Raw genomic sequence first — 12337 nt, 5'->3', positions numbered from 1 at the left:
AAAAAAAAAAAAAAAAAAAAAAAAAAAGCCAAATCTGAATCCAATCATAAGGAAACATAAGACAAATAAGAATACAGGGCCATTCTACTAAATAAATAAATAAAAAATAGCCTGCACACATCACAAATGTCAATGTCTTGAAAGAAAAAGGATGAGGAACCAATTTAAAGGACATGAAAGGACACCAGATTAAAGGAGAAGGGACCAAAGGGACCTGACAATGAAAGGTAACATGCGATCCAGATGGAAACTGGACCAGGAAAACATGTTATAAAATTCATTATTAGGACAATTAGCAAAATTTGAATATGGACTTTGGATGAAATAATGGCATTATATCAACATTAACTTTTTCTGAAATTAACAACTGACTGTGTTTATATTTGTATGTAAGAGAATGTCCATGTTCTTAGGACATATATGCTGAACTATTTAGAGGTAAAGAGGACTGATGTCTCCAACTTACTCTGTAATGGTTCATTAAAAAAATAATTGTTCATATGGATATATATGGCAAGAGAGAGAGAGCAATCAAGTGAACACAGCAAGATATTAACCTGTGAATATGGACAACAGGTCTATGAGAGCTCTAGATTCTACTCTTGCTCTTCAATAAGTTTTAAATCATTCAAAATAATAAATTATAACATCTGAGAAAAAATGCATAGGGCCAGCCCCACCCCAGCAGAGGAACCCTGAAGCCACCAAACTCAAGCAAGGGCATGCTACTCTATTCCTGGGATAGCAGCTAGACCTAATCACACTGGGTCCTCACACCAACCCACAGAAGCAGCTATTCTTAACCTCATTTATGACTGGAGAAACTGAGGTACATGGTATGAATCCCCTATCCCAATAGTAAGGAAATAGTAGACGCCATGGTTCTAACTCAAACCATCAAATACTAATCTGGACTATTCTACTATATGCCTTATAAGAAAAGTTCATTTTAAAAATGCATGAATACCATATAGTACTCTCATACGCTGAACACAAGTTAGATAAATGTTAATCATAGGAAGCTATTTGGTCCAACCTTCTTATTCACCCTCCAGACTTGGAAACAGCATAAAAGTCTATAGCATAAGCAATCACAAGGAAGAAACTACGGTCTAAGTTATTTCAAAGAGAAAAGAAAAATAAAAACTAAGTACCCATTATGGAGATGACAAAGTTTAATTTGAAAAGCAAACAAGAAATCTTTGTGACTTTGGGATAAAGATTGCATAGACATGACACAAAAAGCACGAATCATCAAAATGAACATTGATAAATTGGACCTTTCTTAAAAACTATTAAGTAACCTAGATGAATGGAAGATAACGTTTGCAACACACATAGTAAACAAAGGATTTATATCTAGAAAATATAAAGAACTCATAAAACTTAATAATAGGAACACAAACAATCCAACAAAAAAATGGGCAAAGATTTTGAACAGATACTTCATAAAAGAAGATATATACATGTCCAATAAGCACATGCGAAGATGCATAACATTATTACCCATCAGAGAAATGCAAATCAAACCACGATGAGATACCACTTCACACCCACTATGATGGCTACAATAGAAAAGACAGACAATAACAAGTGTTGACAAGGATGTGACAAAATTGTAACCCTCAAAATGGCTAGTGGGGAATGTAAAATGGTGTAACCACACAAGTAAACAGTTTGTCAGTTTCTTAAAATTTTAAACATAGATTTACCATATGACCAGTAATTCCACTCCTAGGTATCTACCCAGGAGGAATGAAAACACATCCACACAAAAACTAGGGTGCAAATGTTCACAGTAGCATTTTTCATAATAGTCAAAATGTAGAAACAAATCAAATGTCCATCAACTGGTGAAGAGATAAACAAAACATGGTGTATCCTGACACTGGAATTCTTTTTTTTTTTTTTTTTTTTGAGACAGTCTCACTCTGTCACCCAGGCTGGAATGCAGTGGCACAATCTGGGCTCTCTGCAACCTCTGCCTGCCAGGTTAGGTGACTCTCATGCCTCAGCCTCCTGAGTAGCTAGAATTACAGGCATGTGCCACCACTCCTGGCTAATTTTTGTATTTTTAGTATAGACAGGGTTTCACCATGTTGGCCAAGCTGGTCTTGATCTAAGTTATCCTGACTTCAGGTGATCCACCTGCCTTGGCCTCCCAAAGTGCTGGGATTACAGGCATGAGCCATTGCACTCGGCCTGACACCGGAATTCTATCTACTGTGTAATAAAAAGGAACAAAGTACCAATACATGCTGTAACATGGATGAACCTCAAAAACATCCTGGGTGAAAGAAGCCGAACATAAAAGACCACATATTGTATGAGTCCATCTATACAAAAATGTCCAGAAAAGGCAAATCTAAAGAACAGAGTAGATTCATGGTTCCCTAGGGATGAAGTAGAATTGGGAAATAACTGCAAATGAATACAGTTTCTTCTGGAAGGGAACTGTTCTAAAATAAGACTGTGGTGATAGTTACACAACTCTGCAAATATGCTACCAACCATTAAGTCCTACACTGAAAACAGGTGAATTTTACAGTATGTAAATTATACCTCAATAAAGATTTACAAAAAGAGAGATATGCAACATCATTAGACATCACTGAAATGCAAATTAAAATCACAAATATCACTGCACATCTACTAGAATGGTTAAAATGTAAAAGACTGACAAGCATTGCAAGGATATGAAACAAGTAGAACTCTCATTTTACATTCCCACCAACAGTTGGTAAGAATGTAAAAGGGTGCAGTGCATTTGAATATTATCCCCCAAAAAGGTATGTCCAAATCCAGAAACCCGGCAAGTGTGAATGTAACCTTATTTGGAAAAAGTGTCCTTGCAAATGTAATTAAGTTGAGGCTCTTAAGGACCTCAAGATCATCCTGGATTTAGGATGGGTCCTAATCCAATAACTGGCATCCTTTTAAGAGAAAGGAGAGAGAGATTTGAGACACAGAAACAGAGAGAAGGCGGCCATGTGAAGATGGAAGCAGAGAAGTTATGAAGTGATGCTACCACAAGCCAAGAAACACCAGGGACCACTAGAAGCTGGAAGAGGCAAGGAAGGAGTTTCCCCTAGAGTCCTTCAAAGGGAGTATGGCCCTGTTGACACCTTGATTTCAATGCCTCATCTCCAGGACTGAAAGAGAATAAATTTCTGTTGTTTTAACCCATCAAGTTTGTGGTAACTTGTTGCAGCAGCCATAGGAAACTAAAACAAATGGCCAAATCACTTTGGAAAACTGACAATTTCTTCATAAGGTTAAACAAAGAACTCCCCTATAACTAAGCAATTCTACTCCTGGGCATTACCCGACAGAAATGAAAACGGAAAGACTCTTACATGAATGGTCAAAGCAGCTTTTTTCATAAGGGTCCAAAACCAGAAACAATCCTAAGGTCCAGCAACAAGTGAATGAATGAACAACATGTGGTATCTCCATACAGTGGGCCACTAATCTGCAATAGAAAGGAACAAACTATTGATACATACAACACCATGGATTAATCTCAGAATCATTATGCTGACCAGGCACAGAGGCTCACGCCTATAATCCCAACACTTTGGGTAGCAGAGGCAGGAGGATGGCTTCAGCCCAGCAGTTCCAGACCAGCTTGGGCAACATAGCAAGACACCATCTCTATTAAAAAAAAAAAAAAATCATTACGCTGAATGAAAAAAAAGACCCAAAAGTATACATTGTATGCTTCCACTTATATGAAATCTAGAAAATACAGATGCATCTACAGAGACAAAAAACATATCAGTGGTTGCTTGGGGGCCGAGGTGGAGGGAGGGAACTGAGAAGGAGAGAAATGTTCGCTATTCCCATTGTCGTGGTTTTGCAGGTATATACATTTGTCAAAAGGCATCAGATTGTACACAGAAATGGTTGCAAATGACTGTATGTAAATTATACCTCAATAAAATTGATTAGAAAAAGAGAAAATAATTCATGAGCCATTGGACATTTTACATTTAAGATTTAAAACAACTACTTATACTTTGTTCTAACCAATAATATTAAGCAAACAAATTTTAAATGAAGAGCAAATTTGTTAAAGAAAAAAGGAAGACAACTTGCTCTACTAATTCAACATGTTTCACAAGCAGAAAATGGAAAAAGCCTTGAATTTGGAGTCAGAAGACCTGGCTCAGAGCGCTAGTTCCACTTAGCAACAAAGTGGCCTTGAGCAAGTCACGATTTACCTACAAGTCTCAATTTCTACATCTCTAAAATATAGATGACATTAATAACTACCTCACAGGCAACAGTTATGGTTTCAATAGAGTAAGAGCTCCTTTCATGCAGGGATTCTATTTTAGCCAAAATTATACTCCCAACGTATGGCAAATAATAGGTGCTCAATAAATCTTCACAGAATAAATGAATTACTTTAAAAATAAACCTGAAAGATGAGAAAGACATCGTGCACAACACCATGAGGCAACATTTGTTTCTGTGCACTGTGTAGACTAAAGCAGAAGAGTCACCCTCTTTGTGCTTATCTTTAGTATATTATCCACATCATTTGCAGACTCAAGCATGAAAACTTCCAGTCCCTTATGAAATACTGCGATAACTCAAGTCAATATAGAGCAGATTTTAAATTTTAAATCCTTAAGTGCACTGCCCTAAAACAGACTCACTTGTAAGATGAAATTCTACGAAAGCAAGAACTGTGTCTATGTTATTTAACACTGATATTCACTGCCAATATTTGCCTAACATATAGTAGGCAGCAGATAAAGTGTGCAAAGGCCCTGAAGCCAGATGAAGTACAGGGAAGAGTGACTTTTAAGAGGCCAAAGTGACTGGGAGGCAGACAGCAGAGTGTCATGTCCAATGGGGTTGTGAAAGCAGGTAGGGTCCACACCACGCAGGATATTGTAGGCAATGTGCAGTTTTGTCTTTATCCTAAGAGCAACAGAAAGCCATGGAATATTTTTAAACAGGTGGTTGGCAGAGTAAGGAGAAAGGAAAGGGACATAATTAGATTTGCATTTCATGAAGATCTTACTCTATGGTGTGCAGAAGAGAATGGTAGTTGGGGGAAGGGAGAGAAGGTGGAAGAAGAGTTAAGTTAGGGTGTAGAGTGAGTATAGGCCAATCAAGAGGCTATTCCAACAGTCCATTAAAAAGATAATGGTAGCTTGGTCCAAGGTAGTGGAGGTGGGAGAAAAAAGTGGACGGATTCCCAATACACGTAGACAAATCAACAGGATCTGACTTTGAGAATGAGAGAAAGGAAAACACTCAATGCTTCTGAGTCTCAGTTCTTCATCTGTGAAGCAGGGCTGTTGTTTATACTCCATCTGTAAAATACCTATCTTGTAATCTGCTGTGACAATGATATGAAAAAATTTAAATATAATGCACCTAACTCAGTGCCTGACCCACAGTAAATGCTTTTTAAAATCGCTGTTGCCATTATTATGGTCATCCCATGGAATGGCAACTACCGGAAACTGAACACCAAAGGTAGAGAGGAGCAATGTAGTTAAAGATTCATATCCACAGCGCGCTGAAAGACACAAACTGTTATCAGCCGGTCACTGAGACAATTGTTCCAAAGAAACACAGCTGACCGCACAGATATTTCATCTAAGACGATCTCAGTCCTCAGAGACCATTATGAGAAAGCACAGCTGGTATGATCACAGTCACCTGAGAATCCGGTAAACTGAGGCACAGAGATGGCTACAAATTTAACCAAGGAATAGGTGCAGAGGAAGGACAAGGAAATGGGTATCCTGCTTCTCATTTTTGAGCCGATCCAACAAGACTTGGCCTGCATCCTGAAGAAGAATTTGTAACACTCCCTCCAATGTCTCCAGGTCCCTTGCTGACAAGGCCCTGTCATCCCTTAGCTTAACACTGTGAATCCGCTCGCCACCAAACCAAGCCCTTCCGGTTCCCTGATACTAGCTCACAGCGCACGAAGATCCCCAAGCCCCGGGAGCCCCACATACCTTAGCTTCGCGCTCTCGTTCCTCGGCGGTCGGGGTGCGCTTCATGCTGCCACTAAAGCCGCGTTCGCCACCGCAAGCTGCGTAGCGATCCCCTCGCCCTGGACCCCGCCTCCTGCATGTAGTTCTCTCAGCGTCCTGCTCCCGTCCGGGGCCATTCTCCCTCAGAGAGGAGAAAACTACAACTCCCAGAATGCACCGCGGCGACGCTCGCAAGTGCCTCGGGATTTAGAACAGGAGAATTTCCCAGGTCCGACAGCTGGAAGAGCGTAGTCCTCTACACCGCGAGCAAACAGGCTGGAGTCCAAGGAGAACTACATTTCCCAGGAGGCAACGGGTGCCTACCATGTTTCTCCCGTGCTCCTCTCGGCCAGCCGCCCGCCACGCTGTCGGCGCTATAGCAACGGTAGCTAGCTGCAAGGCCAGTGGAGCGGTGAGTACTCGGGAGGATGCGAGAGCATGGGGGTGGGTGGAGGTTGCGGACCCTCCCCACTGCAGCGCGGGCCAGGGTCCTAGGGTCCGCTCTGCGGTCTGGAGAAGGCCCTGGAGTTGGCCCTGGAGTTCTGCTCGCGTGAAAGCAGCCCAGCCCGAGACACCTCCACATCCTCAGGCCTGAATCACAGCCCGCCCTTTATCCTCACATCCAGGACCAACCTGAAATGTGTCCCAGCCATGAAGGTGAGAGTTGATGCTGCTAATTGCCATCTCTATCCAGATCCTGCAAGTTGTAGGTCCCTAACACAGTTTGCTCATTTGCCCTGGATTAGGAATTTGTTGGTTGACCCTAAAACTCCTGAGTGTTCTATTGTTTGCTTAATTATATATTATTTGTTTATCATCTGATTACCTCCATAACTTGCTAGCTTCATAAAGGCGGGGATTTTGCTTGCCATTTTAATCTCAGTGCCTGGTATTCATTTATTCATTCAAATAAATATTTTTTCTTTATTCTTTTGTGTGTGTGTGTGTGTGACAGGTTCTTGCTCTGTCGCCCAGGCTGGAGTGGAGTGGTAAGACCTCAGCTTACTGCAACCTCCTCCTCCCAGGTTCAAGCGATTCTCCTGCCTCAGCCTCCCGAGTAGCTGGGATTACAGGCGTGCGCCACCACACCCAGCGAATTTTTGTATTTTTAGTACAGACGGAGTTTCACCATGTTGGCCAGGCTGGTCTCGAACTCCTGAGCTTAAGTCATCCACCCGTCTCGGCCTCGCAAAGTGCTGGGATTACAGGTGTGAGCCACCGCGCCCAGCCAATCATTCAATATATATTAATGTCGGTTCCTACCCTGTACCAGGCACTGTTCCTGAACAGCTGTGAACAAGACTAATACCCATCTCAAGATGTTTATCCCTTTTTCATGGAGACAAACAATAATTTATTTGATAATTTCAGATAGAGACTGTTGCTATAAGAGAAACAAGCCAGGCGTGGTGGCACGCACCTGTAGTTCCAGCTACTTGGGAGGGTGAGGTGGGAGGATCACTTGAACCCATGAATGCCAGGCCAGCCCAGACAACAGAACAAAACCGTGTCTCAAAAAAAAGAAGAAAAGAAAAGAAATAAACAGTGAAGAAATGTAAGGAAGATCACTCTAACATAGGATGGTCAGGGAAAGCCTGTCTGAGGAAGTGAGCTGAACTCCAAAGACTGAGGAGCCAGCTAATACAAAGGCCTTGAGTACACAAGGGTGTGGGGGGTTCGAGGAAAGTAAAGAATAATGTAGGTGAAGCATACTGAGCAAAGAAGGATAACACGAGATGGTGTTGGAGAGGCATTGCAGCGTTGTGCAGGATTACTCAGCTTCCACACTATTATTAACATTTTGGGCTGGATAATTCATTATTATGTCTCCTAAGCACTGTAAGATATTTAACATCATCCCTGGCCTCTACTCACTAGATACCAGTAGCATCCCCCTTCCTTGTTGTGACAACCAAAAATATCACCAGACACAACTATTTTTTTTTTTTTTTTGAGGCGGAGTCTTCACTCTGTCCCCCAGGCTGGAGTGCAGTGGCACCATCTCGGCTCACTGCAAGCTCCGCCTCCCGGGTTCGCGCCATTCTCCTGCCTCAGCCTCCCGAGTAGCTGGGACTACAGGCGCCGCCACCGCGCCCGGCTAATTTTTTGTATTTTAGTAGAGACGGGGTTTCACCTTGTTAGCCAGGATGGTCTCGATCTCCTGACCTCGTGATCCGCCCGCCTCGGCCTCCCAAAGTGCAGGGATTACAGGCGTGAGCCACCGCGCCCGGCTCAGACACAACTATTAATACTTCCAACTACTACCTTAGTTAACTAATCTGTGTCTCAGCTTCCTCATTTGTAAAGCGGTAATCATTTGAGTAACAACCTCACAAGGATATGGCGAGACACTTCATTAATTCCTATAACAGAGCACTTAGAACAGTACCTGGCACATAATAAGCATTCAATGAATGTTAACACCATCAACATCATCATCATCATTATCATCATTCTCATTATTTTTAAAGTGACCTTAATTCTGTCATGGAAAACTAATCATTTTCGTACATGGGCCTGTGTGTCAACAGGATCCTAAAAATTGACCTTTTCTATAGCAGTACTTCCAAAAGAAGTAGATGATCTCCCAAGGATTTGTCTGTTAGCTGTTTCTGTAACAGCAAAATGCAATGGTTCTCCACCATTTGTGAGTTATAATAAAAGTTATGAACCCTCCTTAAAAGATATTATATATATACATATACATACAAAATTTGGTAAACCATCTCTGGGTTCACAGACCCTGAAACCCCACGGACTCCATTCACTCACTCAACAACTATTTAATGAATGCCTGCTCTCAGAATGCACTAAGCTTTATGCTAGCCTCAAAGAGTACAGAGGTGAACAAGACAATGAAACTTGCTACTCTCTTGGTCTTTACATTCTAGAACCAATATCCTAGAGCTTAAGAACTCTGCCCTTTAGAGTATCTTCATTCACAGTTTGCATTTAGCTTACTAGGTAGATTGAAATGAAAATATAAAATCCTTTATTTTTGCATACTAGATACTGTGTGGACCACTCATATCCACATTCAAAAGAAAGCTACTGTGGTGCATTTCTGTAAAGAATAGAAACTATAAAAATACCAGAATTAGCTAGACAGCCTATATGTTGAAGTAGTTGAACTCTGGGCGGAACCTAAGCCTCATGGCAACAAAGGCAAGACACACACACAAAAAAAACCTAAACCAGTTGGTAAATTTATGCAACGAAACCTCTTTCACAAAACTTGGAACTGCCCACTCATTTGTGCATCAAGCAGACAATTAATATTTGAGTAATATTGACATCCCAGGCACATGTGATCAGTGCTTTTACTTTACTCATCCCATTTACCCTTAGAATAACTCTGAGATAGGTATTATTTTCTCCTTTTTAAAGCTGAGAGACTGAAACTCAGAGAGTTTAGGTGGCTTGACTAGTTCGTTAATGATAGAGCAACCATTTGAATCAAGTTCCTGACTTGAGTTTTTTCTAAGATACCTGCTCTCTTTTGGAGGCTGGGGAGAGGAAAGGGATGGAGAGGAGGTATTTCTTAAATGATAATCTTACCTCATTTCCTAAGCAAACTGTAGGATATATACTGTTGAAAGGAACACTGTCTCCATGATTGAATGTAGTAGTACTTTTAGAGTAGAAGCTTTCATCTTCTCCAAGCAGCACATATGGACAATAAGATGCCCATTAAAGTTCTAGTCCCTTTTTCATTTTATTTGATTCATTCCATTGCATAGTTAATGTAATAACTTGGAAAGAGTTTATTTGAATTTTCTTTTTTCCACAGCTAGGCCATGTCTGGTCCAACTGATGAGACTGCAGGAGACTTGCCTGTGAAAGATACAGGTCTAAACCTCTTTGGAATGGGAGGGTTACAAGGTATGGCCAGCTGTTATTTATTACAGTTATGAACTTTGATCACTGACTTCTTTACTTTTAATTTAAAGTATTTCTGATACTCATACAACCCAAACCATTTAAGTAACTATATAGTCCTTGATTGTACTAAACAAAAAGATGGAGAGTTTAGAACACATATGGTATTTTACTACATGCGTCAATTATCAATAGCTCATAGAAAATGTACAATCCCCCCTCTGTTCTGATAAAAAATTAACATAAATCATCTTTTTAAAATTCCTTACATCAGTAGAAACTACATAGAGAGTATCAAGCCTCCAAACCGAATTGCCTGGTTTAAATTATATTCAGTATTAAAACATTTCTTTGTGTTTAAATTTTATATGGGAGGAAAGGCCATATTTTAAGTGTTTTGCCTTTGAAGTAGAATATCTCACATGATAGTGACTTTTTTATCAAATTAATATGGATTAAAGGTTTTCTTTATCCTTTTATCACTTAGTAGTTGCTATAGAGCTAAAAAGCACTTTCAAATTGAGAAAGAAAAGCACCACATTAAAGAACAATTTAGAACAGAGAGCTGTGTTTATCTTTGTTTGTTCATTGTGTCAGCTATGCTGTCATGCATGTATCAATTATCAACAGCTCATAGAAAATGTGAAATCCCCCTCTAGCCTGAGAAGGCTAGGGATTTAAGATACATTCCATTTAGGAATCTACGTACACTTTTTAATCAGAGCAGTGTAAATGGCCACTGTGAAAACCAGAAAAGTGGTCAATGTATTGTTTATTGAAAAAGATAAAATTTGGCTACACAGAATTTTTTTTTTTTTTTTTGAGATGAAGTCTCACTCTGTCACCCAAGCTGGAGTGCAGTGGCAGGATCTCCACTCATTGCAACCTCCGCCTCCCAGGTTTAAGCGATTCTCCTGCCTCAGCCCGCTGTGTAGCTGGGTTTACAGGCATGCGCCACCACGCCCAGCTAATTTTTGGCTACACATATTTTATTGTTAAAAGTAAAAAGTATGTGTAAGCTTTGCTTTGCAGATCTTTCAGGGAGCACCAGGTATTAAAATACAAATAAATTTTAAGTGTGCAAAGCAGTTTATTGGGTTTTGATACTCTGTGAGTTCAATTCTTGTCCTCAGTAACCTATCACAGGACCTTAGTCTCTATCAGTTTGTTCTTTGTTTCTCTTGGAGAATTGTTGGAAATCGACCTACTTCACAATGTTATGGAAAATACCAAATTTAAGCGTCTGTAAAAAGATATCATATATGCATGCTAAAGAGTATAAACATTCTTAAAATTTATATAAGGTAGTATATAGAGAAATTATTTGTGAAGCTTTTAAATAATAATTTTTAAATTTAGGGGTTTTTTGATTTGATCTTACAACTTTTATAGTTTGTTTTCTAAAACACCCATAGTGCAAAAAAATATCTTAGTCATAATATGTTTACCAAATTACTCTTACTCTTGCCTTTGTAAAAAAATAACTTTCAGATACTCTCTTAGTTGTCACAACATTCAGCATGTAAATTCAAACGTCTTTATTGAATCAGAATTCCGTCTTATATTCTTAAAGAATGGCTACTTGAATACATTTTTGAATGGATACTATTGTTGTTCAAATTCCTAGTACTGTATGTAAAGTATTAATAGCAAAGATTTTTACTCTTACCTTAAATAATTGATGTAAACAATACTACAGCATTTTCTAAAGCAATCTTAACTGTAGGTCCCAAAGGAAAAAATCTAAGATTAGTGCATCAGAGGTGATATTAATATCAAGAGTTTTTAGAGACTATTTTAAGTAACCTCACAATTAATTATCTTGGCATTTTTGCAGAAGCTTCAACAACACGGACAATGAAGTCTCGCCAGGCAGTGTCACGTGTCAGTCGTGAGGAACTGGAAGACAGATTTTTGCGTTTGCATGATGAGAACATTTTACTTAAACAGCATGCCCGCAAGCAAGAGGATAAAATTAAAAGGTTATGATAAAAAGCTTTTAGCTTTTTTTCTTGACTCAGTAAAATTTGAAGGGTATGGTATTTTATAAACTTAATTGAAAACCCCACCTTGAATCTTTTTTGGAACAAGGCAGGATGTAAATAAGTACAATTTTTAAAAATGGAAAATCTTGCAAACTAGAATAATAAACCAAAAAGATAATGAGTGTTTATTATGTCTGAATTTGCTGTTTAAAAGAGAAAAGCTAATAGCTAAGAGTGCCAGGAGTATATCATATCTATAAATAACTTTTGGTTTAATATTTATAGTTTAATAAGCAAATGGCCAAAGCATCTGTGTTTTAAATGTCTTGATTTTAAAATGAAAGTTTAAAAAAGTAACTAACTATTCTAACTTGTTAGAATGCACGTTCCCTTAAGATTTGGGGTTCACTAATGAAAACATCACTTCAGTCTCTGGAACGTATTTAACTTTGCTTGGGTTATACTAGA

General features: G+C 39.3%; 2 protein-coding genes across 14 annotated transcripts in view; one reads left to right on the top strand and one right to left on the bottom strand.

Annotated features, from left to right (window-relative positions):
- Nucleotides 1-6257, bottom strand: part of FTO (FTO, alpha-ketoglutarate dependent dioxygenase) — a 413322-nt gene extending 407065 nt beyond the window's left edge. For all 11 annotated transcript variants that reach the window (XM_025369992.1, XM_025369991.1, XM_025369998.1 and 8 more), the window contains exon 1: nt 5988-6257. In XM_025369992.1, the coding sequence (XP_025225777.1) occupies nt 5988-6032 (45 nt within the window). In that variant the 5' untranslated portion in view covers nt 6033-6257. The remainder of the gene's footprint in view (nt 1-5987) is intronic.
- RPGRIP1L (RPGRIP1 like) overlaps nt 6070-12337 on the top strand; it is a 99823-nt gene continuing 93555 nt past the window's right edge. For 2 of the 3 annotated variants that reach the window (XM_025369988.1, XM_025369987.1), the window contains exons 1-3: nt 6070-6417; nt 9796-9887; nt 11722-11866. In XM_025369988.1, the coding sequence (XP_025225773.1) occupies nt 9803-9887; nt 11722-11866 (230 nt within the window). In that variant the 5' untranslated portion in view covers nt 6070-6417; nt 9796-9802. The remainder of the gene's footprint in view (nt 6418-9795; nt 9888-11721; nt 11867-12337) is intronic. The other variant, XM_025369989.1, reaches the window with a different exon arrangement.

Source organism: Theropithecus gelada, chromosome 20 (assembly GCF_003255815.1).
Source record: "Theropithecus gelada isolate Dixy chromosome 20, Tgel_1.0, whole genome shotgun sequence".
NCBI lineage: Eukaryota > Metazoa > Chordata > Mammalia > Primates > Cercopithecidae > Theropithecus > Theropithecus gelada.
This window is presented reverse-complemented; position numbering and strand designations above follow the sequence as displayed.